This window comes from Solenopsis invicta, chromosome 4 (genome assembly GCF_016802725.1).
Source record: "Solenopsis invicta isolate M01_SB chromosome 4, UNIL_Sinv_3.0, whole genome shotgun sequence".
Classification (NCBI taxonomy): domain Eukaryota; kingdom Metazoa; phylum Arthropoda; class Insecta; order Hymenoptera; family Formicidae; genus Solenopsis; species Solenopsis invicta.
Window position 1 is genome coordinate 5162594 of NC_052667.1, and position 23564 is coordinate 5186157.

The 23564-nt window shown below is 37.6% G+C and overlaps 3 protein-coding genes across 3 annotated transcripts in view; 2 read left to right on the top strand and 1 right to left on the bottom strand.

Moving 5' to 3' along the window:
- LOC105195567 overlaps window positions 1-23564 on the bottom strand; it is a 28351-nt gene that overhangs the window by 2430 nt on the left and 2357 nt on the right. Inside the window, exons 2-4 of the mRNA XM_011161024.3 lie at window positions 868-990; window positions 608-786; window positions 439-537 (exon numbers count right to left, since the gene is read on the bottom strand). Coding sequence (XP_011159326.2) covers window positions 439-537; window positions 608-786; window positions 868-990 — 401 coding nt within the window. The remainder of the gene's footprint in view (window positions 1-438; window positions 538-607; window positions 787-867; window positions 991-23564) is intronic.
- LOC105195564 (aromatic-L-amino-acid decarboxylase) lies at window positions 5688-15285 on the top strand. Its single transcript, XM_011161021.3, has 14 exons — window positions 5688-5987; window positions 7435-7641; window positions 7941-8054; window positions 8286-8337; window positions 8425-8495; window positions 9067-9309; window positions 9888-10013; window positions 10104-10342; window positions 10625-10799; window positions 10874-11039; window positions 11352-11404; window positions 11484-11671; window positions 11809-11886; window positions 14149-15285. The coding sequence occupies exons 2-14, from the start codon at window positions 7441-7443 to the stop codon at window positions 14285-14287; spliced, it is 1845 nt and encodes a 614-aa protein (XP_011159323.1). The 5' UTR covers window positions 5688-5987; window positions 7435-7440; the 3' UTR covers window positions 14288-15285.
- On the top strand, window positions 17236-23175 carry LOC105195565 (tyrosine decarboxylase). Its single transcript, XM_011161022.3, has 4 exons — window positions 17236-17415; window positions 18305-18524; window positions 19499-20949; window positions 21613-23175. The coding sequence occupies exons 2-4, from the start codon at window positions 18324-18326 to the stop codon at window positions 21617-21619; spliced, it is 1659 nt and encodes a 552-aa protein (XP_011159324.1). The 5' UTR covers window positions 17236-17415; window positions 18305-18323; the 3' UTR covers window positions 21620-23175.

Sequence of the window (23564 nt, forward strand, 5' to 3'; positions counted from 1 at the left end):
ATAATTGTTGATAATTCCTCATTTTTTTAGGTCTGAAAGATTTTAAAGTAGACTTGACATTATACGTTTCCTGTATACATATAAAAATGATGAAACCCAAAGTTTTCTTTCGCGCTCAAATCACATTCTCATGATTATATTTAGATTGAATTGATTTAGTCGACATAGCATGGATATTGGACATCGATTCTCTTTTATCCAAATCTGAATACGCCGATCTTGTTATCAGAGCATGGTGATCGTCATCATATATTTGTGGTGTGCGTTTTGTACTGTTTACATGAACATTTTACATTTTACAAAATTTTCAGACGAATTAAATTATAATTAATATTATATATATATATATATATATATATATAATATTATATATATATATATATATATATAAATTTTTTCGATATTATAGAAGATAACGTTCATAAAAATAAGACTCACCCAAGTTCACTTGTATCTTTGATATTCTTAGTCAGTAAAATATGGATTTCCGGTATCCGACGAGTCTCGGCAGCTATATCCTCCTTCGATTTTTCCGAACTGAAATTAAGCGATTGAAATCGGATGAAGGGACAAGATTGCACCCGTTGACATATTTTGACAAACTTACTTGACGTAACATAACTTTGTCACCTGATGAAGGCCTTCATGTTTTCTCTTGAAGATTTCCGCGCAAGAAATAGTTTTCGCGATGGCATATCCGGTACCGGTCCATACGATGCTGTCGTAACTGGGAAATTCTTTCAGCGCGTAGCAAAGAACATTTCTGATCTTTGTGCCGCTCTTTACCTTTCAACATAAACATATCGCATAATTGGAAATTGAATAAAATCGAATAACACTCTGTGATCTTGAAAATTTCGAACTTACGTGCATCCAGAGAAATTTTTCTGGTAAATTATCTATTGGCACTGTCGGCACTGTTGATTTCTCAATTTCTTCTACTATCGGTTTTCCTTGCTGCAGCTTCTTCTTCAACTTCTTTCTTCCCATCTAAAATTTATATGGAATATTATTTTTTTATATAACTTTATTCTTTAGAAATAATTATATTTTTTATATTAAACGATTTCGAATTATTTATAATTTATTGCAAGATAATTGATTAATTAATTTAAAAGAATGAGTCATTATAAGTTATAACGTTATATTCATCGATTGAACTTTATTTACAATAATTTAATGTCATCAAGCTTTACGTATCTTCAAAGGAGTTTAATTGGACTTTTAATTATTATTACAATGTTTAATGTCAAAGAATAAACAATAGAAACACGTAGAAAATATTCTTCGTTAAAATTATTGTTAAGAAAAGTTTAACTATGGAATGGATGAAAGATTTCATAGATGATGAAATTTTGGGTACTATTTAAAATATTATGATAATGCAAAAATGAAGTCAATAGTGCACCATTTCGACTTAAAATAGATTTTGGAACGACCCTTGCGAAGGCGGGTGGTCTTCTTTTTTATCAATAAGGTCAGCATAATGTTAGAGGGTGTAATTTCAGAAATAGTTGAGCTGTTCTGTGGAAATCGAAGCGATAGCAGCGGCGGTGTTTAGACACCACGTCTCTCTCTGCCAGTAGGTCATGGGTTCAGTCACAAGCATCGTCGTTTCGTTGGCGTGCCATTCGATGGAACCATTCATGGAACTTGGAACGACCTTGTACAGTCGTATGCAGAAATATTTCACCGATTGTGACGTTTATCTGCGGTTCTCACGCGCGTACATGAGGGTGAAGACACAGATCGCTCGATGGTCGGTCGCTCGATGCTTTCGAAACGTATATTTCGTGAACATGTCTATATCTAATAATTAATAACTTGAAGAAATATCGTTACGCATAGTTATGAAATATATTGCGCATAATTATACGATGTACATATACAATGTATCCGCAAAATAATTATCTAACGCAATCACTGAACTCTTTCTGTATTATAGATAACAGCAATGTATATGCTTAATGTAACATGAAAATTTATCATAAAATTACTGTTCGTTTAGAAGAATAATATGTTTCTTCTGTCAAATTAAATTTATCACAAATAAAAATCGCTGATCGCTGATTATTCAAGAGAGGCGCGTTCTCCAAACAAAATATTGCAAAATTATTAACAAAATTAATTACGCTTGCACATACCTTACGTAATATGAATTAAGGTACTTGTTTTTATTTTTACATTAATATATAGAAATAAAAACAATTTAAACTTGTAAAACAACGTCTCCGTCCAAAACTCTATTGATGCGAAAGAGTAAACAACATAACTTAAATGCTAAAGTTACTGTTTGTCGGCACTTTTCTGTTCACCAGAACGCCGCGGTAACGGAAAATTAAAGTGTTCTTCTTTAGTACAACCATTCCAAGTAGCGTTATAATTTCCAGAGACCCTTGTTAAAATATTATACTATAATATTCCGTCTTATTACTTCAATATTGTTCGGGCACGATCCGCGCCAATTAATATCGACGGTCCTAGAGTGACGTCTCTCGAAAGTCTTAGCTTCAAGATATATAACACACACACACGCAAACTTTTTCTATATATATATTTTACCGATCTGGAATTCCAGAGCGTACCGCGTCGGGGAAAAAGCATCCCCGACGTCGAAGACGGAGGACGAGAGGAGGAAGAGATCGCTGGCTGCGGATACCGGATGGAAAGTCCCATCAATATTTTCCAATCAACATTCGATTACCGGCGATATACGCGAAGGAGCGGCCTCGTTCCCGCGAAGGAAACCACGGGGGCAAGGAGGGACAATGCGGGGGCGCAAGAGGAGTCGAAGTGTAGGCGTATATGGTAGCGGTATGCGCGGCATAGCGCGCATAGCGTCGCGACGCCCCGACGCCATATTGCATTATTAAGCACCCCCCGTCGTACGGGGGTATCCCCCTTTCGCTCCCGCATTCCGACATTATGAACGTTTTTATCCCTAAAAGGCGTGAGAGAGCGGAAGGACCGACTCTATCTGCCGTTGGCCCGCCGATCACCAGCCCCGGCCGGGGGGTTCGTTGCACCCCCCGTCGTAACCGCGAGGAAGTCGGTCCTCCACGATGCGTCACGCATGCCCTTTGTTTTGTTCAAATTATGCGTCGCGACGCGCGCGAACCCTCGAGAAATCGTGACGAGCGTCGAGAGTACCAGTAATAAGACGAGGAATAAAAAAAAAAGAACGTTCGCTTTTTTTAATCGTTATTTAATTAGCGCTATCTTAAGGGATTGTCCTCGCAGTCGCGCGAGGGACGTGTTCGTTTCACGCGAGATGAGCCGCGAGTTAATTAATTTCGAGAGTCAATGATTGTCCCTTTCTAAATTGAAATGCCGCGTAATATTAAATGCGGAACAAAGAAAATTCAATTAACCAGAATTCGCACTAATTGATGATCCAAATAGACCTATACCTTACTTATTCCAATGCAATTAATCGTTCCGCGTCGAAATGGCACAAATTTCGCGGGACTAAATTTTCAACAAAATCATTTTGTATTCAGAACTGCGCAATTTCTTCGCGAAAACGAAACTATATGAATTCATAGAGCGCTGAATATTTCTTTAAAGTTTCATCGCAAAGTTCTTTGGTATCGTACTTCCTTTCCCTCTTTCTTTTCCTGGAGAAAGATGGATCTCCAGAAAAGGAAAGAAACGAGAACAAAAAACAAATAAGGATAGGTTTTTTTTTTTTAAATACATCTCTCACCATCATCAAAAATTCAATTACTACGCTGTAATAAATTCAATTACCGCATTGCGAGTGCGATCGTTATACCGACACCGAAATACGGCATTTATATCAATTCCGTTGCCATGAAAATCGTGACGCATTAAGGATCATTCCGTCGTAATCGAACGAATATTCCATAACGCTTTTAGATTAACGTTCGAGCCGCCTGACTCTTTCGCCCCCGAGCTATAATTACCACGCAAATTGACCCGGCGAATGCCGCCATCGCCGCGGCAGCTAATTTCAACGGTAAGGAACATGAGGGATCTTATCTCGATGATGATTCTCGTCTCCTCGCCCCCTCGTGATCGAAAGATGGCGCGTTTTGCGATATATATCACGTGGCTGCCGATTCTTTAATGCGCTGGAGGAAAGAGAGGTCAAGGATTTCCATCTCGCGTATTTCGTTCTCAGCATCATCCCCCGAGCGTACCCTCTCGGCGAGAATCAACGGGCGCCTTCTGCGGCTGGCAGCCTCTTAATGATGCTTACGTACCCCCTCCTTTTTCCATTGTAATAAACCACGAGAACGCCAGCATCCAATTTACTCGAGTGAACGAGGCGTCCGCACGGGGTGTCTCGAATCACCGGATGTCCTTTTAACCGCGGATCCCTCGGCCGATTTGAAGAGAATCGACTTTCTTTCGTCAATGAGAATGTCAAAGTAATTTCTGAATAATTAACGAGCAAAGATTGTAATGGCCGTTCTTAAACTATTCTAGGACACAAATGAACAATGAAATCATATTTTTCAATCGAGTGGACCATGTCCCAGCGAAATTTTAATTTAAAATTTAGCTATGCATACATATAAGTTTTAAGGAGAGAGAAAGAGAGAAAGGAATTGAAGAGAGCTGAGAGAAGGAAATTAAATGACGAACTTTCTTGGTATTTTTTTGAAGAAAGCGACTTTTGATCTGTTCGAAAAGACATTTGTTGATTCCGCATAGAGTTTCTTGATTAGACGAGTGGTATAGATCGTCGATTTCTAAGAATTTTCCAGTAAAAATAGAGTGATTCAAATGGTCGTACGAATATTTCTGGTTCTGTCATATCTGGTTATAGAATGAGACTCTCCTTGAAAAGTTTTCCCACTCTCCTATATTGATCCACCCCGATTTTTTTCAATTTTATTAAGATTATTTTCCTGATAAACTCTTTAAATATCAGTTGCGCTGGCGTAATAAGTCAATGATGGAAGCCTTAAAGAGGACAGATATTCGCATATTTATTTACGCTCGATATAAATACTGTGAGAAAAAACTGATATGTGGGTGTTTAAAGAAAATAATATAAAATAATATTTCTGTAAATTATTTTAATTCGTAATATATTATTTTTATTCATAAAATATCGTAAATTAATATTTTATACAAAATAATATTACGTGGAAAATTAAGAATTGATAGTTGATAATATCCGTTTGTAACTATTAACAATAAAAATGTATATAACAGATATCTTCTACATTATATCATTACATCATTATTATATTTTTTCAATAATTTCTATGTAATTACGATGTAAACTTTATATGTTGTTTTACAAAACTTGTGAAAATAAATACTAGATCCTAAATCAATTCTAACTCTAAATAAGTTTTTTTCTTTCACTCTCATTGACGGGAGCTCAAGTTAATTTTTATACAATCGATATATACGAAACGAATATATTATTCCAGCATACACCGGAAAAGTTTAATTCACGACCAGAATAAAAAACTGAAAAATAATTTCCATTTAGTTCGAACGAATACCACTTTTTGCCACTCGCTTTCTTTGACGAGGAGATCGTTGCAGAACATTTTATACAACATTAAAGATAGTAGTACTCATTTCCTTTTTGCTCCGCACATGGAGCTTTAATTTGTAAGTCAACTCGCGTACTTTTTTTCGCGTATAAAAATTCCTTTGAAGGGATAATTTGACCTCATGCTCTTTGACCAAGCTCAGGACGCATACAAGCATGTACGCGATTGTATTAGGGGTGGGTGTGCGGGAAAGCCGGTGTGTGCGACGCGCGTCTTTTCACGAATCGGCGAAGAAGTCCTGCCGAAGAAGGATGCGTTTGCGCAGGACTCGCCGATGGAATTTTGCGCCCTGGAAGCTCCCCGACATATATCCACGGTGGATGGCAAACTGCCCCGGATTGTTCAGTTCAGTTCAGTCGTCATCCGATCCGACGACGTAAGTTCGAATCGGTGTGTGCATCCCGATTCTATCACGCCGTATCATCACGTCACCGTTAGCAGCAACAGGTAGGAGAATGCAAAAGGCGTCCGCCGCGAGACAACTGCGAATTTTGCGAAATTTAAATTAACGAGTGTCGCGCGAAAGTGACGGCCGCGAGATTGCGATTCGCCTTAAGTAGATTGTAGAAGGTACCGATCGAATTATCATGTTAATTCGACTACATCTCATTATCGCTGTCGCGATATGTGCGAACGTGTAAAATTCGGGGGTGTCGAAGATAGCTCGCGCAACAAGGATCCAGAGATCAAACGAAATTCGGCAACTAAACGTCTAATTTGTAATAAAAGATCGTTTTATTTTGTAGACAAGTAATGAAGTATATTGAGTATTATGGTGTAAATAGAGTGCCGCGGAAGTTATTTGATGTGTAATTTACAAATGCTTATTTGCAGAAGAAAGTATTAAAATATTTTTGCATCAGTTAGGATCGAAAATTCGTGCGAAAAACATAAAAGTACGTGTAACATGGGATTATTAAAATACATGTTTATATATCTTTACAAAAATAAGTTTGTATAGAACCGACGTTAAAATAAATGTCCGGATGCAATCGGGAGATTGAATATTACGGCAGAGCAAGTATAACGCAATGTTATCCTTTGGCTAATAAAAATAATCCTTTATCCAATGCTGTTATCGTAGAGACACTCTATTAAATACAAAAATGATAGATGTACAAACTTTGAAGACAATAAATTAAAAGATAAATATAAGAAATATAATGTACGTATCAAATTTATATATATACACAACACGAGATTAGAAGGCCCGTGTCAGTCACGGTGGTTTTTAGTGCCAAATAATAATTTTTTAATTTTTCGTGTTCACGATTGTGTTTCAAGTCCAATGAATATGCGGCGCGCAGTTTGAGTTGGAAATTGTAAAAATTAAAAGAGTTATTATTCGGCAGCAAGAAGCGCTACGACTGACACAGGCCTTCTAGTCTCGTGTTTTAATTTCGTCAATCCGATATGGATTATTGTTATTGATTATATATATAAATTTAAAAAATTTATAAAAGTCAATCCTTTCATTATTACAAGCATTATTATAGATATGTCCTGTTTTTTAAGAGTAAATAAAAGTAATGAACAAAAACTGAAGTACGTCATAGATAAAGTATTCTGCGCACGCAGAAGATCCATTCATCAAAAGTATTCAGCAGTGAAAGGATTAATATTCAAACGCAAGATCGATGAAAAATGAATGCAACGTGCAATCAAAGCGAAGCAGTCAATACAAAAGATCATTGCAAAGATTTGCGTGGACAGAATATTAAAAAATACATCGATAAACACATTTAAAAAATAAAGATGTGTAAAATATATTAAAAGGTTTATTAAAAGCACGCGAGACTATTCATAAGAAAAATGTTTCAAAAATATGCAATATATTCGAATTTTAATATCTTGAATCTGAAGCGAAGGTTCGCCGCATTAAATTTATAAATAGATTGCCATGGACATCGAAGAGTTCCGCGTTCGTGGTAAGGAGATGGTAGACTACATCTGCGAGTTCATGAGCAACATCCATACCAGAAGAGTCACGCCGGATATTGGTCCCGGCTATCTCAGACCTCTGCTACCGTCGGGACCACCGAATGATCCGGAATCTTGGGATGAGATCATGAAAGACGTGGAATCGAAGATCATGCCGGGCGTGAGTATTTGCGAGATCGGGAAGGAATTAGTGAAATATCAAATGATATATTTGGTGAATTATTGCAACGCTCAGTTTCGACTACAATCACTCATAAAATTCAATCGAATTGATTTCTCTTTTATATTGAACCCCGCTCGAGTCTATTTTAAGTTAAACAATTGGAACCAAAACCATCGTAATTTCCACAGATAATTATTAGACAGTTATTTCATATAAAGAAGTATTTCAAGATAACGCGAGGAATAGTATCGATTGTAAGAAAAAGTGCGGCTTTTATCAGCCGGACTTCCTTCCAGATCACGCATTGGCAGCATCCAAGGTTCCACGCCTACTTCCCAGCCGGAAATTCTTTTCCTTCTATTCTTGGTGATATGCTATCTGACGCGATCGGCTGCATTGGATTTTCTTGGGTGAGTGAAGAAATCTTCTCAGGCAACCTGAGAAGCTATAAGTAAATACTATGTAAAACTATAATTAGACAAATCGCGGCGATAGAGCGGCGCTATACGAAACCACTTCGATTTTTCCCACCGACGGACGTCGGAAGCGGTCACGATTTTGATTCCGCGTCAAACTCGCGTGATGGATAACGGGCAATTATTTGCTTGACCGTTCCCAAAATGGAATCTTATTTGTTCTAGGCGGCCAGCCCGGCCTGCACAGAATTGGAGACGATAGTCTGCGATTGGTTCGGTAATTCTCTTCCGCTACATTATATCAGAACGATCGAGCGAACGATTGATTTAGGTATAAGTAATGCATCATCTTTCTGAATTATAGGCAAGGCGATCGGACTGCCTACGGATTTCTTATACTTTAGCGAAGGCAGTAAAGGCGGGGGCGTCATACAGGTGTGAGAGATTACATGAATATTCAAAATGAGAATAATAATGACAAAGTGTCCTGATCTATCACTCCTATCCATCTCGTCGGTCACATCCATCTCAGCCTTCAATTTTTAGAATTTTGAGAACGGCCCTTTTCAAAAGAGGCCCGGAATCTCCGCACGTGTTCGAAAGTTAACACTCGAATTCGTTTTAAGACGTATCAAGAATTGATCTTTCTCGCTTATGCGTGAAAGAGGGTCATCAAGAAGTGAACATTTCATATTTTTTTTTTTATCAAACTGGAATCAGGATAAAGTATGAAATATTTTACAAAGTGTTCACCCCTTTTTGATTATCTCATTTAAATATTTTTACATGCAAAATGAAGAGAGACTCGATCTATTAAGAAAAAAAAGAACATATGGTTTTATTCATACAAAGAAAATAAGGAGACTGTTCTTCTGTCGCCCTCCGCACTCCATTTATCCCAGAATCACAAGGAGTCTTAAAACGAACAAGACTCTTGTCACTATCTTTATTAGTTTCCAAGGAAAACACAGCTTGTAACATTTTATATGGACCACCCTGTACGTAGGGTTCAGCATCGGAATGCATTCTCGTGTGCATGCTGGCCGCTCGGGCACAAGCAATTGCGAGACTCAAGGAATCTCCAGCACATGCACACTTGGACGAGACCGCGCTGCTCGGCAAGCTGATGGCATATTGCAGCCGGGAAAGTCATAGCTCCGTCGAGAAGGACGCAATGATATGCTTCGTAAAGCTGCGCATCCTTGAGCCCGACGAGAAAAGCGTACTTCGCGGAGAGACCTTGCGACAGGTGCGTTTAGATATTATTACTACAAGTTGCACCAAAGATTCATAGCCGTCGACAGAAATTAATTAAAATTCACGTCATTTATATACGAACGTTTTTAGATCTTTTTGATATTAAAAATTAATACGATCCAAATTATCCGTGATTTTAAAATGATGTTAATGTCATAATACTTGAAACTCTGTTTTTAGATACTTTTCCGCACGCGTTACGACACTTCTAGTTCATTTTTATTACTTCTTAAGTTTTTAGCTTTTCTTATTATTAAGGTATAAAAAATTTTTCAATGGCTCTTACATATACTTCACCATCTCTAGAAGCATTTGCATGGTCGTTTATTTAAAAAAAAAAATTGTATATAGATATTGCTAATTAGCGCTCTTAATTTTTCAAAGAAAAAAAAATTCGCTAAAGGACAAAATTGTGCAGTCGAATTTATACGGAGTATAAATTGTAATAAAACGACAAAACTGGAAAATAAAAAATATCTAAATTTATAATACCGCAAAATCTTCATTACTTTTCTGTACGATTTTTGTTACAACAAAAATTTTGTTCGCTTCTATCGTATGATTTGACAGGCAATCGAAAGTGACACAGCTGAAGGCTACGTTCCCTTTTTCGTCTCAACGACCCTTGGCACAACCGCCTGCTGTTCGTTCGATAATCTTAGGGAAATAGGCCCGGTTTGTAAAAAATATCCAGGGGTGAGTATCGAGATACACATTTGAAATAGGTTTAAATATTATTGGTCGTTGAATTACTTTTTTTAACCGAAATCTTTATCACGTGTGCAGATCTGGCTTCACGTGGATGCCGCTTACGCCGGAAACGCTTTCATCTGTCCAGAATTGAAATACCTGATGGCCGGCGTTGAATACGCCGACTCTTTTAACACCAACACCAACAAGTTCTTACTGACGAACTTCGATTGCTCCTGCCTCTGGGTTCGCGACAGATTTAAGCTTACCAGCGCACTCGTCGTGGATCCACTGTACCTGCAGCATACACACGCGGACACGGCTATAGATTACCGGTTATACTAATCAATCCACTTAGCAAAGATGTTTCAAAATTTCACTTTTAAATCGTACACATAAGTTGTTGAGAAAACTGTCTTTCTTGCTTCGCTATAATTTTTTTTATTTTGCACTGTTTATCAATCTTTAATATTTGTCATTATATTTAGTATTACATAGTTTTAAATATAATGTATTGTCACAAAAAAGAGTAAGAAAAAGTATAAAATAAGAAAAAAATACCAAGCCGACGTTTTATATACCTAACAGTTGGACATAAATAATTAAATCTTTTATAGGCATTGGAGTATAGCGCTGAGCAGGCGATTTCGTTCGTTAAAACTGTGGTTCGTACTGAGGAGTCACGGGATATCCGGGCTGCAAGCTTATATCCGAAATCACGTGAAACTCGCTAAGAGATTCGAGGCACTCGTTAGGAAGGATTCTAGATTCGAAGTTTGCAATGACGTAGTGGTAAGAGAGAATTTTTGTTCCTACACTTACTGTTTCTTACATTGTTCGCGTCGTCATTTTACTATTTATTACAGCTGGGCTTGGTGTGCTTTCGCGCTATAGGCAGCGATCAATTTAATCAGAAATTATTGAGCGCTATTAACGACTCAGGAAAGATACATATGATCCCGGCGCGAGTAAATCAACGTTATACAATACGTTTCGCGCTTGCCGCACCCAATGCAACTGCCAGAGATGTTGGTAAATTATTTTCATAATTTTATTTTTACAGACTCGCCTTCCTAAACTTTTGCTCAGGATAATGACTAATTTTTTTACATTCCTTAAAAGTTTTTGGAAAATTAAATTTTGTTAAAATTTTTGTGATAATTATGATATTCAGCTAATCAATTTTATATATGTATATATCATGCACAAAATATTAGATTAATATAATGTAAATATATTATTTTGACATATAGAATTCAATGCATATAGAATACGCATTTTCTTATATTTTTGTTTCGTGAAGAAATGTGTGCGTATCGTTTTGAATTAATTTTGATGTTTAAGACATGGCATGGAGCATTATAACGGACTATCTAAGCGAATTATTGGAATTCAACGTAAGTTGGGACATAATTATTTTAATAATATGTTGAGAAAAGAGAACTTTGCATATACTATCGAATATTTGATCATCAGGACGAGCTGGAGGACATCCGTATAAAGAAGAGGAAGGCCACCTTGGCGCAGAGAAGATCTTTCTTCGTGCGCATGGTGTCTGATCCTGCGATTCAGCCAGGATTCACGAAAACTCCGAACAGGACAGGAGCCAAACTCGACACGCAGGCAACCATCGGTGGTATCGGATCGAATCCTCAATCCGGAGTGTAAGATGATTATATCTTAATTATCAATAGATCCATATCGATTGTATCTTAATAAATTAAGATTAATAATTCTAATAAATTAGAATTAAACTCTGGTTAGATATAATTAGAATAAATATATAATTTTCTTGACTTAGGAAATCCTGGATATCCTGGCCGCTTGCTTATCTCATGCAGGCGAAAGAAGCTGCTGATACAAGTGAATTATCGCTCAGGTACTTTTTCATTTTTTTTTAATTTATTATAATTTACATTATGCCCAAGATGAATATCTTAAAAACTCCATATTAAAAAAAAAATCCATATTTTTAAAATATCTACAAAATAGCAAGCACTTTAAAAAAATACTTTTCATATACTTTTTATACAGAAATGCGACTCGCGATTTTAACGTTAATCTTGAGAATAATTCCGAATTGATTTTCTCTAAAAAAAAAAAAAAAAAATTAAAAAATAATGAATTTTTTATACGATTTTATTTGGTCCAATATAGACAAATTCATTTTTTTTTTTTAATTTAGAATTTTGTAGAGTATCTTACACGTGCTCGGAACACGTGCTATCGTATAAATGACAACGCAATGTAATGTAATACTCCATACTTAGCACAGTGGCACCGATATCACTGTTTGCCGCTATTATATAAAGGGACAAATGTCTTTTCTCTTATCGTCGCCATTATATCGACCGCTCGTATAATGACATTTGACTCCATTGAATGCACAAGTTCAGAATGATCCAAACTAAAACACTGGCATACGAAACGTGACGTTGTATATTATCTTTACGTTCAATCAACTTTTCTCCTCTCAATCGGAGGAAATTTTATTTGTCTCTTGTTTTAATCCCGCAAATTTATTGAAAAAAAAAAAAAAAGATAAAAATATTTCTATACGATGTCAAATTCAACAAATTACTTGATTTAAATTAAAAGCATTTAAATCTGTCTAGAAACTATAAACGTATGTACGCGCATTTCTATTACTTATATAGACGTACATACGTTTAAGTGCATTCGCTGATACATATACTTGTTTTTTTTTTATGTGAATTGCAGATTAAAAACAGAAACTCCACAATCCGTTAATTTTACAGTATTTAATGACTGCAAACTTTCCAATTCAAAATGCGTTTTTATGTACAGATATAAGTTAGGTTCTTTCGCATATATTTAATTGTTTATGTATGTAAACAGCTTTTTTAAACTGTTTGTCTGATTGATTTACGATTACGACATAATAGAGGTGTTTTTTTTTTTTTTAATTCTAACGGAGATCGGAAAACATGATCTTTATTGACTTAAAACTTTTATCTTCTTCCCATGATTGCAATATTAGAAATAATACGCTTTTCTGTATTATTCATAGATCGATTGAAACAAAATTGACAGAACATACAAATATCAAATCTGCGCAATAGCAAGGTAGCCTTAATTTGCACTTTATTTGTACTTAACACTCAATGAAAAAAAAACCAAATAAAAAATTCATATGTACTTTTGGCAGCCTGCAAAAAGTGTAAGTTTATTCGAATTATTTATGCTGTGATTTTAAGTTTTATATCTGCTTCTTATGTCATTTTTATACCTTATTTTTATAGTATCTAAAATAATTTAACTATATAAAAATTTTCAAAACTTTCTGTCATGTATGCGTCAAATGTGTGATAAAAAGTCAAAGAAATATTTCTTCACGTGAAAGAAGCTTATCAATTTTGCTTCGGTCGATCTATGAATAATGTAAAAAAGTCCTTCGCCTAATATATAGTATGCAATACATACTTACATGCAAATTAAACGAGTATCTTAACTTGATTTATAAAAATATAATTGGCAATCTTTTAATATATGAAAAAATATATATATAAAATATGTATTGTGCAATATGTCCATCAAATTATTTGCATATTTATTTAAATGTTTTTCTCCTACATTAGATATTAATAATAAGCATGATGAATAATTCCATTATGATATCGCAATTATGGAAAAAAGATACAGTGATAAGTTGATGAAAATCATGCTTTCGTTGAAATTTAAAAAAAGAAGCACCTACATTATGTCACTATAATAGTAAATCAAACAGACGAACATTTTAGGAAAGTTGTTTACGACATACATAAAAAAATAAAATATGTATAACAATCTAACTTAGTATACCTAAAAATACAATATTTTGAATTGGAAATTATTTTGTACTTACTATATACTGCTAAATTAACGAATTGCAAGGACAAATTGCACATTTCCAATTCATATAAAAACATATGTGTGAGCACACGCACTTACACATATATAAACATAAAAATGCATACATACGCACATTTTTATTTATCTCTCTAGGAAAATTACCTTTATTCTCGCTAAAAAAAAATTATTTCTTATTATCGAGGCAAATAATACCCTATTCTTTCTCTTTCTCTCTCCTTCCTCGCCTATATCTTTTTCGTCATATTTTTTTCTTGGTTTCCATGCACAGATTTCGCCACTTGGACACCATGGTGCGCCTAAAGACTGGTGGTACCGGAAGTCGCCGCGGTAGCAGTAACGGATGCAGCCCCGAACCGTCCCCGTCCGCTTCGCCCTCGCGAGGCAGATCGCCCAATGGCCGCGCGTAATCGCATTACATCGATCCTTTCTTTCTTCATGCAGTCTTTTCGAGGAGTCCTCCAAGCGCATGACAATCGCAACGGATGACTCTTCGTGCTCCGAAACCCCGTTACGTGCTCCAAGAAGATAGACGGAAAGAAAATCCACTAGCTACAACTTTACATCGGGAACCGATACTGCCGACAATCTCGATTATTAAAGCCCACCTTAGACCACATATATAATTTGGGACAGAGAGATCATTCTTTATATTTATATATCTGTCACAGAGAAAACGATTTCTTTGGACTTAATAAATTTTATTGTATCCAAGCACATTTATTTGGAATGCGGTCCAAACAAACCAATGTTTGAATCAATAAGTACGACTAATAATAGTGTTATTTTCCTCAAATAATAGATGTTGTTTGAATGAAACAACTTTCAGTCGAATAAATGGGAATACTAATTCCAATGAAATCTTTTTCTCTGTGTAATGTCTGATAATTTCATGTGTCAAATTGTAAATATAATTATGGGTAAGAGAAAAATCTCATGTTGAATCTTGATTAAAATTACATAAGCACATATTGAATCTTGCAAAAATTATTTAGGTCTTTATATTGAGCGTATTATATGTTCTCGGTGCCGAAATATTGCTATCGTAAAATAAGTGAAACAATTAAGCTTGAAATCGTGAATTATTATTAAGTTTGTCAGCTTAATTTATACATACTTGGCGCGCATTTTCTGTCCGTAAGAATTAACACGCTCCAATTTTATTAGCAATGACTCCGATTCTCTATATATAGATATCCTCTATATTATTGTATAGGATGTACAGAATAATATATGTAAAATTTCGCTCCAAATTCTGTCGCGAATTACAGATCGTCTAAAATGGGCTTGAACGGAGAACGAGCTTTGCATTAAATTGCTCACCAAGGGATAGAACCGATGAGATGTCGCCGAAATTGCCCCGTGATACGTTTCACTCGACAAAGAAATTAAATGTTTCAGTCTCAACTGTGAGTCGTTTTCTTGAACATTCCTGAACCACGACAGCTCCAAGAAACGCTTAAAGCACTCGAAGAAAAATTATAAATTCTTCAATGTCTCACGACTTAATTTACCAATGCAAGTAAAAAAAAAAGAAAAACCGTGTTTGGTTTTAAATTCAAAATTTGGATAAAAATAGAATGCTTTGTACAAAGAACGTAGCACGCGCCATTTTATATCATAATATTATTTTATATCTTTACATAAAATTATTGGAAATTATTTCAACCACCGGTGAAACAAAAATTTGAAATTCGATGGTACATCGCAAGGGCGATGATGATATCGATAACGTTAAAATAATTGACTGCGTCGTAGTATCATATTTAGGGTTGGTGTCATAAGCAAACTACGCGATGTGCAAAAGTGCTGATATAGATAGGCGCGTATGCACAATTGGAAAAGTTGAAGTTACTCAACATGCAATCTCCCCTACGATCGACTATTCAACTGTTCTCCTCGCCTGCGTATACCTCGAATAAATTTTTAAATTTTCACTCGTATTATACGCGACACGTGACAGCGGGTCGGTAGACAGATCTGCGGCATCCTGCGCATAATTGCCGGTGTTGGCTTCGCTAATTTCGTTCAAGTCGCTATTTACAATTACAAGCGACACACAACTGCAAAAAGGAGTTGCTCTCAATCAGAACGAGCTTTAATTACTTCTCACGCGTTCACGAGCACCGAAGCTCTACCGGGATTCAATTCGGAAAACGGCGGATGCGAGTAGATCATGCGTGAAGGTGGCGATGAGAAAACGAGTAGCGATCGGCATGTGTGTGTACATGTTACGAAGATTGAGCGGTGACCTGTCACCGCTTCCACGGGGTGTGTTGTAAATGTAGGTGAAGAGTAAATGTCTATTTATAAAATGGTGGAGAGAGACGATGGGGACAGGGGGACACCGGCGGAGGAGAATTTACCCCCATGCGCAGAACACGGCACATTGTATGGGACGTTTATTCAAACAGCGACCCCGCTGTAGCGTCATTGATACTGGTCTGCAGCATCAGCTTCCGAATTTTCGCATTGCAAAATATTGATTAAAAAAACAACAAAAAAAAAAAACATTAGGGAAAAGAATCGACTTAAGACACAATTTAAACGCTACTGAGTATTGCCAAAGATCGTTTGAACACTTTAAACCTTCTAGCCGGAATGAAAATTGCGCTCGTTTCGTCAGTGATGCATCAAATGTGCAAAAAAAAGCTGTCTTTGTCCATGCTGTAGCAACGACTGTAATAAGTCACTGATAGCAAAGATATGAATGAAAAAAATTATCGATTTTCATCATATAAAATTATTTAAAAAGATCCGATCGAGAAGAAAGCAGTTTGCATAATAATGCGCAATACATACATACATATATATACATATATATACATACATGCATATATATATATATATATACGCATATATAGTGTAGTAAAAAACTCGAATATTTGCAAAAAATGAGAAAAACAGCGACTCTTGATAATAACCGTTAAATGTTAGTTATCTTCGATGTAGTTAGTATTTATAATGTTACCACCAGTATCACCAGAATCCCCAGCAATTCCAATGTACAAGAAAGCTCCGACTGATTTTCAGATGTAGAATTTATTTTTGTTATCGTTTATTAATTTGAAGATATTTATACTTAAAGTCTCATATTAATAGATCGGCGGAAAATCCATCCGGATCCAGCTGTCGGGATCAGATTATCGAGAAATCACCCGTGATGATCTAGAAGATGCGTGACAGGACCGCACCGGTCGGGGAATTCCCTCACAGTTCTAAACCGATCTTTATATTTGTTAGGAAAATAAATTTCATTAGGCTCTCTCCCCCAGTTCTCTGTCTCTCTCTCCACCTTAATTTTATCTGCGTGATAGCAGGGGCGTACGGAGCCGAGGCGCGCATAAAACTGACCGGCGCTTCGGCAGGTGCTACTAGTCTCTCGTCTGACGTGGCTCGCGGCAAATGTTCGATACGTACGAGGGAAAATCGCGCGGCGCTCGAGTTACGGGAATACGCGAGAAGAAGTACGCGCGATCGAGGGAGCCGATTTTCCGCCAAGGTGGAGCGGCTTTTCGAGCGGTAGCGGAAACGAAACGTGAGTGGAACCGATGGGTCTTACACCGTCGAAACACCTCGACGACGTCGCTGTTCGCCACTCGTTCGCTTCATTCGAGTTGCACCCCTTCTACGCAAAATCGCGCTTTAAAAATCTGCAATCGCTCACATAAGAAGACGAAAATATCGATTTTCCGTCGAGACGTATAGCAATTTTTCGTGTGGTGGCAGAAAAGAAACGTGAGCGAGCAAGCGGTACCGGTAAAGCTTTTCCAAAGTTCTTCGATAGCCTCGTTCGCCACTTGTTCTGCTTGGATTCTTTCAAAAACTGCGTCTCAAAATCCATGTAATCTGTACTTCATTAAAAAGGAATAAATAAAGTTCTATTTATCGAAGAAAAGGAATGATACACGACTGGTTAAAAATTTCATTAGAGTTTTTACGTTTCTCTAGAAAAAAAAATATTCGCTGTGAAATTCAGATTTTCGTAAAACGTTGTAAAGTCAGCTGAACTTGCATGATTTTTTTTCCGTCTGTCCAAACTCGCATCTCCGCAATATTTATCATGTGGCACCTCGTGTGTAATTAATTCAATACACGAGCGTCATCCCACGACGTTACTTTCATAATACTTTTGCGGATTATTATTAGACGCGTCCATCGATATCACATTTCCTTTTGCTCGAAAGAATTAATACGCCGCGAAGAATCCTCGCAGAAGCGCGGAAGAATTGATCCTTTTCTAAAGCAAATATAGAAGGATAACGGCGTGAGGCGCGCATCGGCGCGCCCGATAGGGACGTTGAAAGAAAAAAAAGTCACGAACGCGTGTGCGACGTGTAGGTACGACGACGTCGCGTTCGTGCCTAATCAGGCGGGTGTGTGTTTGCACGCTCTGACGCTTTCTCGCGAAAATCGCTGCATTCCAGCCCGGGGTACTCCAGCATCATGAACATCGATGAATTTCGCGTGCGCGGCAAGGAGATGATCGAGTACATATGCGACTACATCCGCACGCTGGAGGGCAAGAGGGTGACGGCGAACGTCGATCCCGGCTACCTGAGACCCCTGCTGCCGAAGGAGGCACCCTTCAAGCCGGAATCATGGGACGCCATCATGACGGACGTCGACGGCAAAATAATGCCCGGAGTGAGTTTGCGGTCGTAACGGGTTGCCGCGATTATCGATCCCCCTTCTCCCTCTCTCTCTCTCTCTCTCCTCTGCCATTGATTTCAACCCCCTTTTCCGATATAAATAATGTTCGTGCACGTGAAAGAGAGAAAAAAAAGGATAGATAAAAACTGTTTCCTCTCTCTCTCTCTCTCTCTCTCTCTCTCTTTTTCTTCCTTGGCGATTTACAAAACTAATTCGGCAGACGAATCGCGACGCTTTCCTGCGATGCAGCAAGTTCTCCCGGATGCCGATTCTTTGCGGGAACTCGAGGAAAAGTTAAGGTCGGCCCGTGACGTAAAATGTTTGTGATGCAACGTGTATTATGTAAACCTTGTAAAAGTATTCTCGATCAGTAATAAAAAAAATCTTGGTATTGATACCGCATAGGATATTTTTTTGGTATGCGTGGTATCTTCATGTTATCGTTAAAAATTTAACGATCTGATTAGAGAAAGATAGAAATTTATTAAATTTGGAGAAATTTGTTGAGATAAAAAAAAAAGATCCCACCCTAACGGATACCAGAATTAAATACAGTTTGGGGAAAAGGCGAAAGTGAAAAGGCGCTCTCGTAAATTAAGATTGCCCAATGTGATAGAAAATGTTTAAAAATAATTTTAATCGAGCGATCGGTCGGTTGAACAATTGAAGGACGATGACAACGTCACAACATTCCGATCTCCGTTTCCGACAGAGATAACGGGCTTTGAGAACGAGACGCGCGTCCCGACGCGCGCGACTTTTTCACAAGCGCATGCGAAGTTCGTTCTTAATCCAATGCAATGTTATCGCGGTGACAATGAAAGTCGCCGTTGTCAACCGGCATTTCCGCTGTGCCATTCCATTCCGTTTCTTTCCATTCGATTCTGCCCGCGTGCATAAATCAATTTCAGAACATAAAAGTAGGTTACTCGACTTGAGGCTGTACACGAGGACAATGCTTTTTGCAGATCACCCACTGGCAGCATCCGCGATTTCACGCCTACTTCCCGTCTGGCAACTCATTCCCCTCGATCCTGGGTGATCTGCTGTCGGACGCGATCGGCTGCATCGGTTTCTCGTGGGCGGCCAGCCCGGCTTGCACCGAGCTCGAGACCATCGTGCTGGACTGGTACGCCAAGGCGATCAACCTGCCGGCCGAGTTCCTGTCGGAGCAGAAGAAAGGCGGCGGCGTGATCCAGGGCTCAGCCTCCGAGTGTATCCTCGTGACGATGCTGGCGGCGCGAACCCAGACAATCAAGAGTCTGAAGGAGCACGAACCCAATAAGGAGGACTCGGCCTTCCTGCCGAGATTGGTGGCCTACTGCTCTACGGAGTCGCACTCGTGCGTGGAGAAGGCGGCGATGATATGCCTGGTGAAGCTCCGGGTGCTCGAGCCAGATGACAAGGCCTCGTTGCGCGGCAATCGGCTCGAATCCGCCATCAAGGAAGACGTGGCGAATGGTCTGGTGCCATTCTACGTCTCCGCCACTCTGGGCACCACCGGCTCCTGCGCCTTCGACAATCTCGTGGAGATCGGGCCCGTGTGCAAGATGTTCCCCAACATCTGGCTACACGTGGACGGCGCCTACGCCGGTAATGCCTTCATCTGCCCGGAGATGAGGCCGTTCATGGAGGGCATCGAGCACGCCGATTCTTTTAATACCAATCCCAACAAGTGGTTGCTGGTGAACTTTGACTGCTCCTGCTTGTGGGTGCGCAACCGAGTCAAGCTCACGTCAGCGTTGATCGTCGATCCGCTTTACCTTCAACACGCTCGCTCGGGCGAATCGATCGACTATCGTCACTGGGGTATTCCGCTCAGCAGACGGTTTCGAGCGTTGAAGCTCTGGTTCGTGATGAGATTGTACGGGATCAGCGGCTTGCAGAAGTACATTAGGAATCACATAAGGTTGGCCAAGAGGTTCGAAACGCACATGAAGAAAGACAGGCGATTCGAGATTTTGAACGACGTGCGGGTTGGCCTGGTGTGCTTCCGATTGAAGGAGAGCGAGGAGATGAATCAGGAGTTGCTGGCCAACATTAACGCGTCTGGTCGACTGCATATGATACCGGCCCGAGTGATGGGCAAGTACATTTTGCGTTTTTGCGTGACGAAGGAGGATGCGACCGAAGACGACATCGATTACGCGCTTAGCGTGATCGAGGAGCACGCTACGGAGGTGATGCTGGCTCACTACGAGGGCACGGAGGACGAGTACAGGGCGAAGGGCCCGAAGAGCCCGGCCGCTCTCGACAAGAAACTCGTTCGGAAGTTCAGCTTCACCAGAAGCGTCACCAGAGATGCCTACAAGAGATCTATCTCCAAATCCAGCCTGCACGACGGCGCGACGCCCATCATGGTCGTCGACGACCATTCGCAGGTCGACGACATCGACGACGGCCGTTTTTGCAACAGCAGGTATATCCTTCTGGACCCCTGAACAAATTCAAGGCTCATATTTTTCAGAGAGCCATTAATAACATCAAAAACAAGATTTTATTTGCAATTTAATTTTGTTTCCTATTTCATTTTCAATAAATCCCATTATTTTTGTCTACCTTTGTAAAGATATGACGAAGGCTGTAGTGTCATACTGGTGAAAAAAATTCTACAAAATTCTATGCCAAAATGCTAGAATTAAAACACTTTGGTTAATTTTAATAATTAAATACATATTCTAATATACTAAAATAAAATAAATATTTCTACAAAAAAAATAATTTCTACAATTTTCTATTTTTAATAGAATTTGTAATTATTTGTAGTTTTTTTTGCCAGAGTAAGTTACATAAAAATGTGTAGAAGGTTGTAGTTCGTTGTAGTTTGACGTAGTTTTACCAAGACATTTGTAGAAATCGCACAACAAAAATACAAAAATTTACAAAAATTTAGAAGTGTTCCAATCTAGCATTTTCATTTAGATTTTTATTTAACATTTCTTAAATTAGTGCAGAATTTTGTAAAATTTTTTTTCCGCCAGGACAAATTTTTTTCCGATTCAGAATCTTTCAAAGCTTTAGGTCAGTTTCTTTCGCTATTACAGCTTGATAACAATAATTATCGATGAAATGTTGATTTTAGATCGTGACGATGTCGATGACGGTCCCCGGCGCCGACTCGGGACGACGTAGAGGATAATAAAAAGGGTCCTCGCTACACGGCCGTGTGATGCGGAACTCTGACGGCCCACCGTCACCAATTTACTGACTCCCGAAGTCGCGTTTGTTGACAAGGACCGACTATCACTGATTACATCACCACGTAAGTGTTTAGCCAAATCATCTCCGATCAAGTTCGCTCATCAATCCAAAACGATTTGTGCTCGTTTATGGACGACGGATCGGTCGTATATTATCTCGAGCACGAGTGATTCTTCGTGGTGACAAATTGCGTCAATGGCACATGAGATATTGAGCCAAGTCTTGCGATAGAGAGCGTGAGATTCTTAAGCACATTTTAGACAGTCCGTGATTCGTGAAAGAATTCGGCTTAAACAATTTAATTACGAACGCACATGCACGATGCAAAAATATTCGATTAGTGTAAGCTTTTTTTATTACGCTCGAGTTTTTATAAGGATGAAGATTTTTTATTAAAATTATAGATAGAATTTTGCCGCGCACAGCAATTCTGTTCCGATTTACGGACTGTCTAAAATGGGTTTTAGATGCGGCTGCGCGTATAGTTAACGTAGTCGTTTGATCTATTTTGGTATATACATATATATATATGTCTGTATAAGCGATAGAGAGAAAGCTGAATCAATGTACATATGTAATACGTGATAATGACTGCCGATGTACGCACGGACTCTAATAGTTTTATATAAAACGTTAGTGAATAATTAAAGTGTATCGATCTCAATAGATTTACAAGTGAATTAATAGCAAACGATACTGGTCCCAGTGTACACCGGATATATCAGAATTCTATTTTTTTTTCGCTAGTACTATAATCGAATTGCGAAGAGATGCGTCAATGTTGAACATCAATTATGTTACATTTAGAAGGTATTTAAGTTTAGATACATGAGACAAATTTCAATCTTGATTAGAAGAGATGAAAATAATTAATGGAGACATCGTTTAATATAGTGTCATTATTAATTAAAAATTAATTATAAATAATGTGATATTTGATAATCTAATTAATAAAAAATCAAAATATTAAAAATTTTAAAATTTATAATTGAAAGTCTACAATTCTTGGAGACAATATATAGTGAAGTAAAATTGTACTAGAATTTCTCAGACATGAATATAGTGGATGTCATTACTTCGTAATAATTGATCGGACAATTGTATCAATAGCATCGACAAATAAAAATAGATTTTAATTTAGTTATAGATAATTCTAAGAAAATCAAGGAATAGTACTTGGGAAAGCAAATAGATTTGCAAACTTGAAGATTTACAGATTTAGATTGATAATTTACGGGTCGATGCTAATACGAATATATTAATGTACATGTACGCTTGTCTCCGATGACTTGCATCAATTTGTAAAATTTCAATACGTACAAAGGTAATCACAGGAGAATCACCCGATTATATTAGAATGTCATAAACATGATAAGTAGAATGATTATGAAACATTTATTTCATATGTACAGATGTTATAATAAAAGTAAAGTTCGTAAGATAACTGAATTTTCTTTCCCTTCAACCCCTTTTAATTTTACTATAGGCATTCATCTTTTTAATAGAATTACTGTTTAGCAAAAATTTTAATATTTGTTATATTAGATCGCCAGAAATTAAGTTCGCTTTAAACAGTTAATAATTGTGCTCCTGAAATCTATGTATTTACAATTTTATTCACTATATATATTTTGTGTATTGTATTTTAATTTTTCAGATGTTTTTTTGGTAGATAGTATGTGTAGGAAATTATAAATAAAATTCTATATCTGAATTCAAATTAATTATAAGTTGTTTTATAAATTTATATATTTGGAAGTAATAAGTTTGCAACTTCCTAAAAACAAAACATCGTTCAACTCAATTTTTTATTTGACTAATAATAATGTATTA

Excerpts from the sequence above, each read along its gene's own strand:
- LOC105195564 (XM_011161021.3), top strand. The coding sequence starts at position 7,441 with ATGGACATCGAAGAGTTCCGCGTTCGTGGTAAGGAGATGGTAGACTAC. Across the intron at positions 7,642-7,940 it reads AATCGAAGATCATGCCGGGC|ATCACGCATTGGCAGCATCC; the intron begins GTGAGTATTTGC and ends ACTTCCTTCCAG. Across the intron at positions 10,800-10,873 it reads AAGTTTGCAATGACGTAGTG|CTGGGCTTGGTGTGCTTTCG; the intron begins GTAAGAGAGAAT and ends TATTTATTACAG.
- LOC105195565 (XM_011161022.3), top strand. The coding sequence starts at position 18,324 with ATGAACATCGATGAATTTCGCGTGCGCGGCAAGGAGATGATCGAGTAC. Across the intron at positions 18,525-19,498 it reads ACGGCAAAATAATGCCCGGA|ATCACCCACTGGCAGCATCC; the intron begins GTGAGTTTGCGG and ends TGCTTTTTGCAG.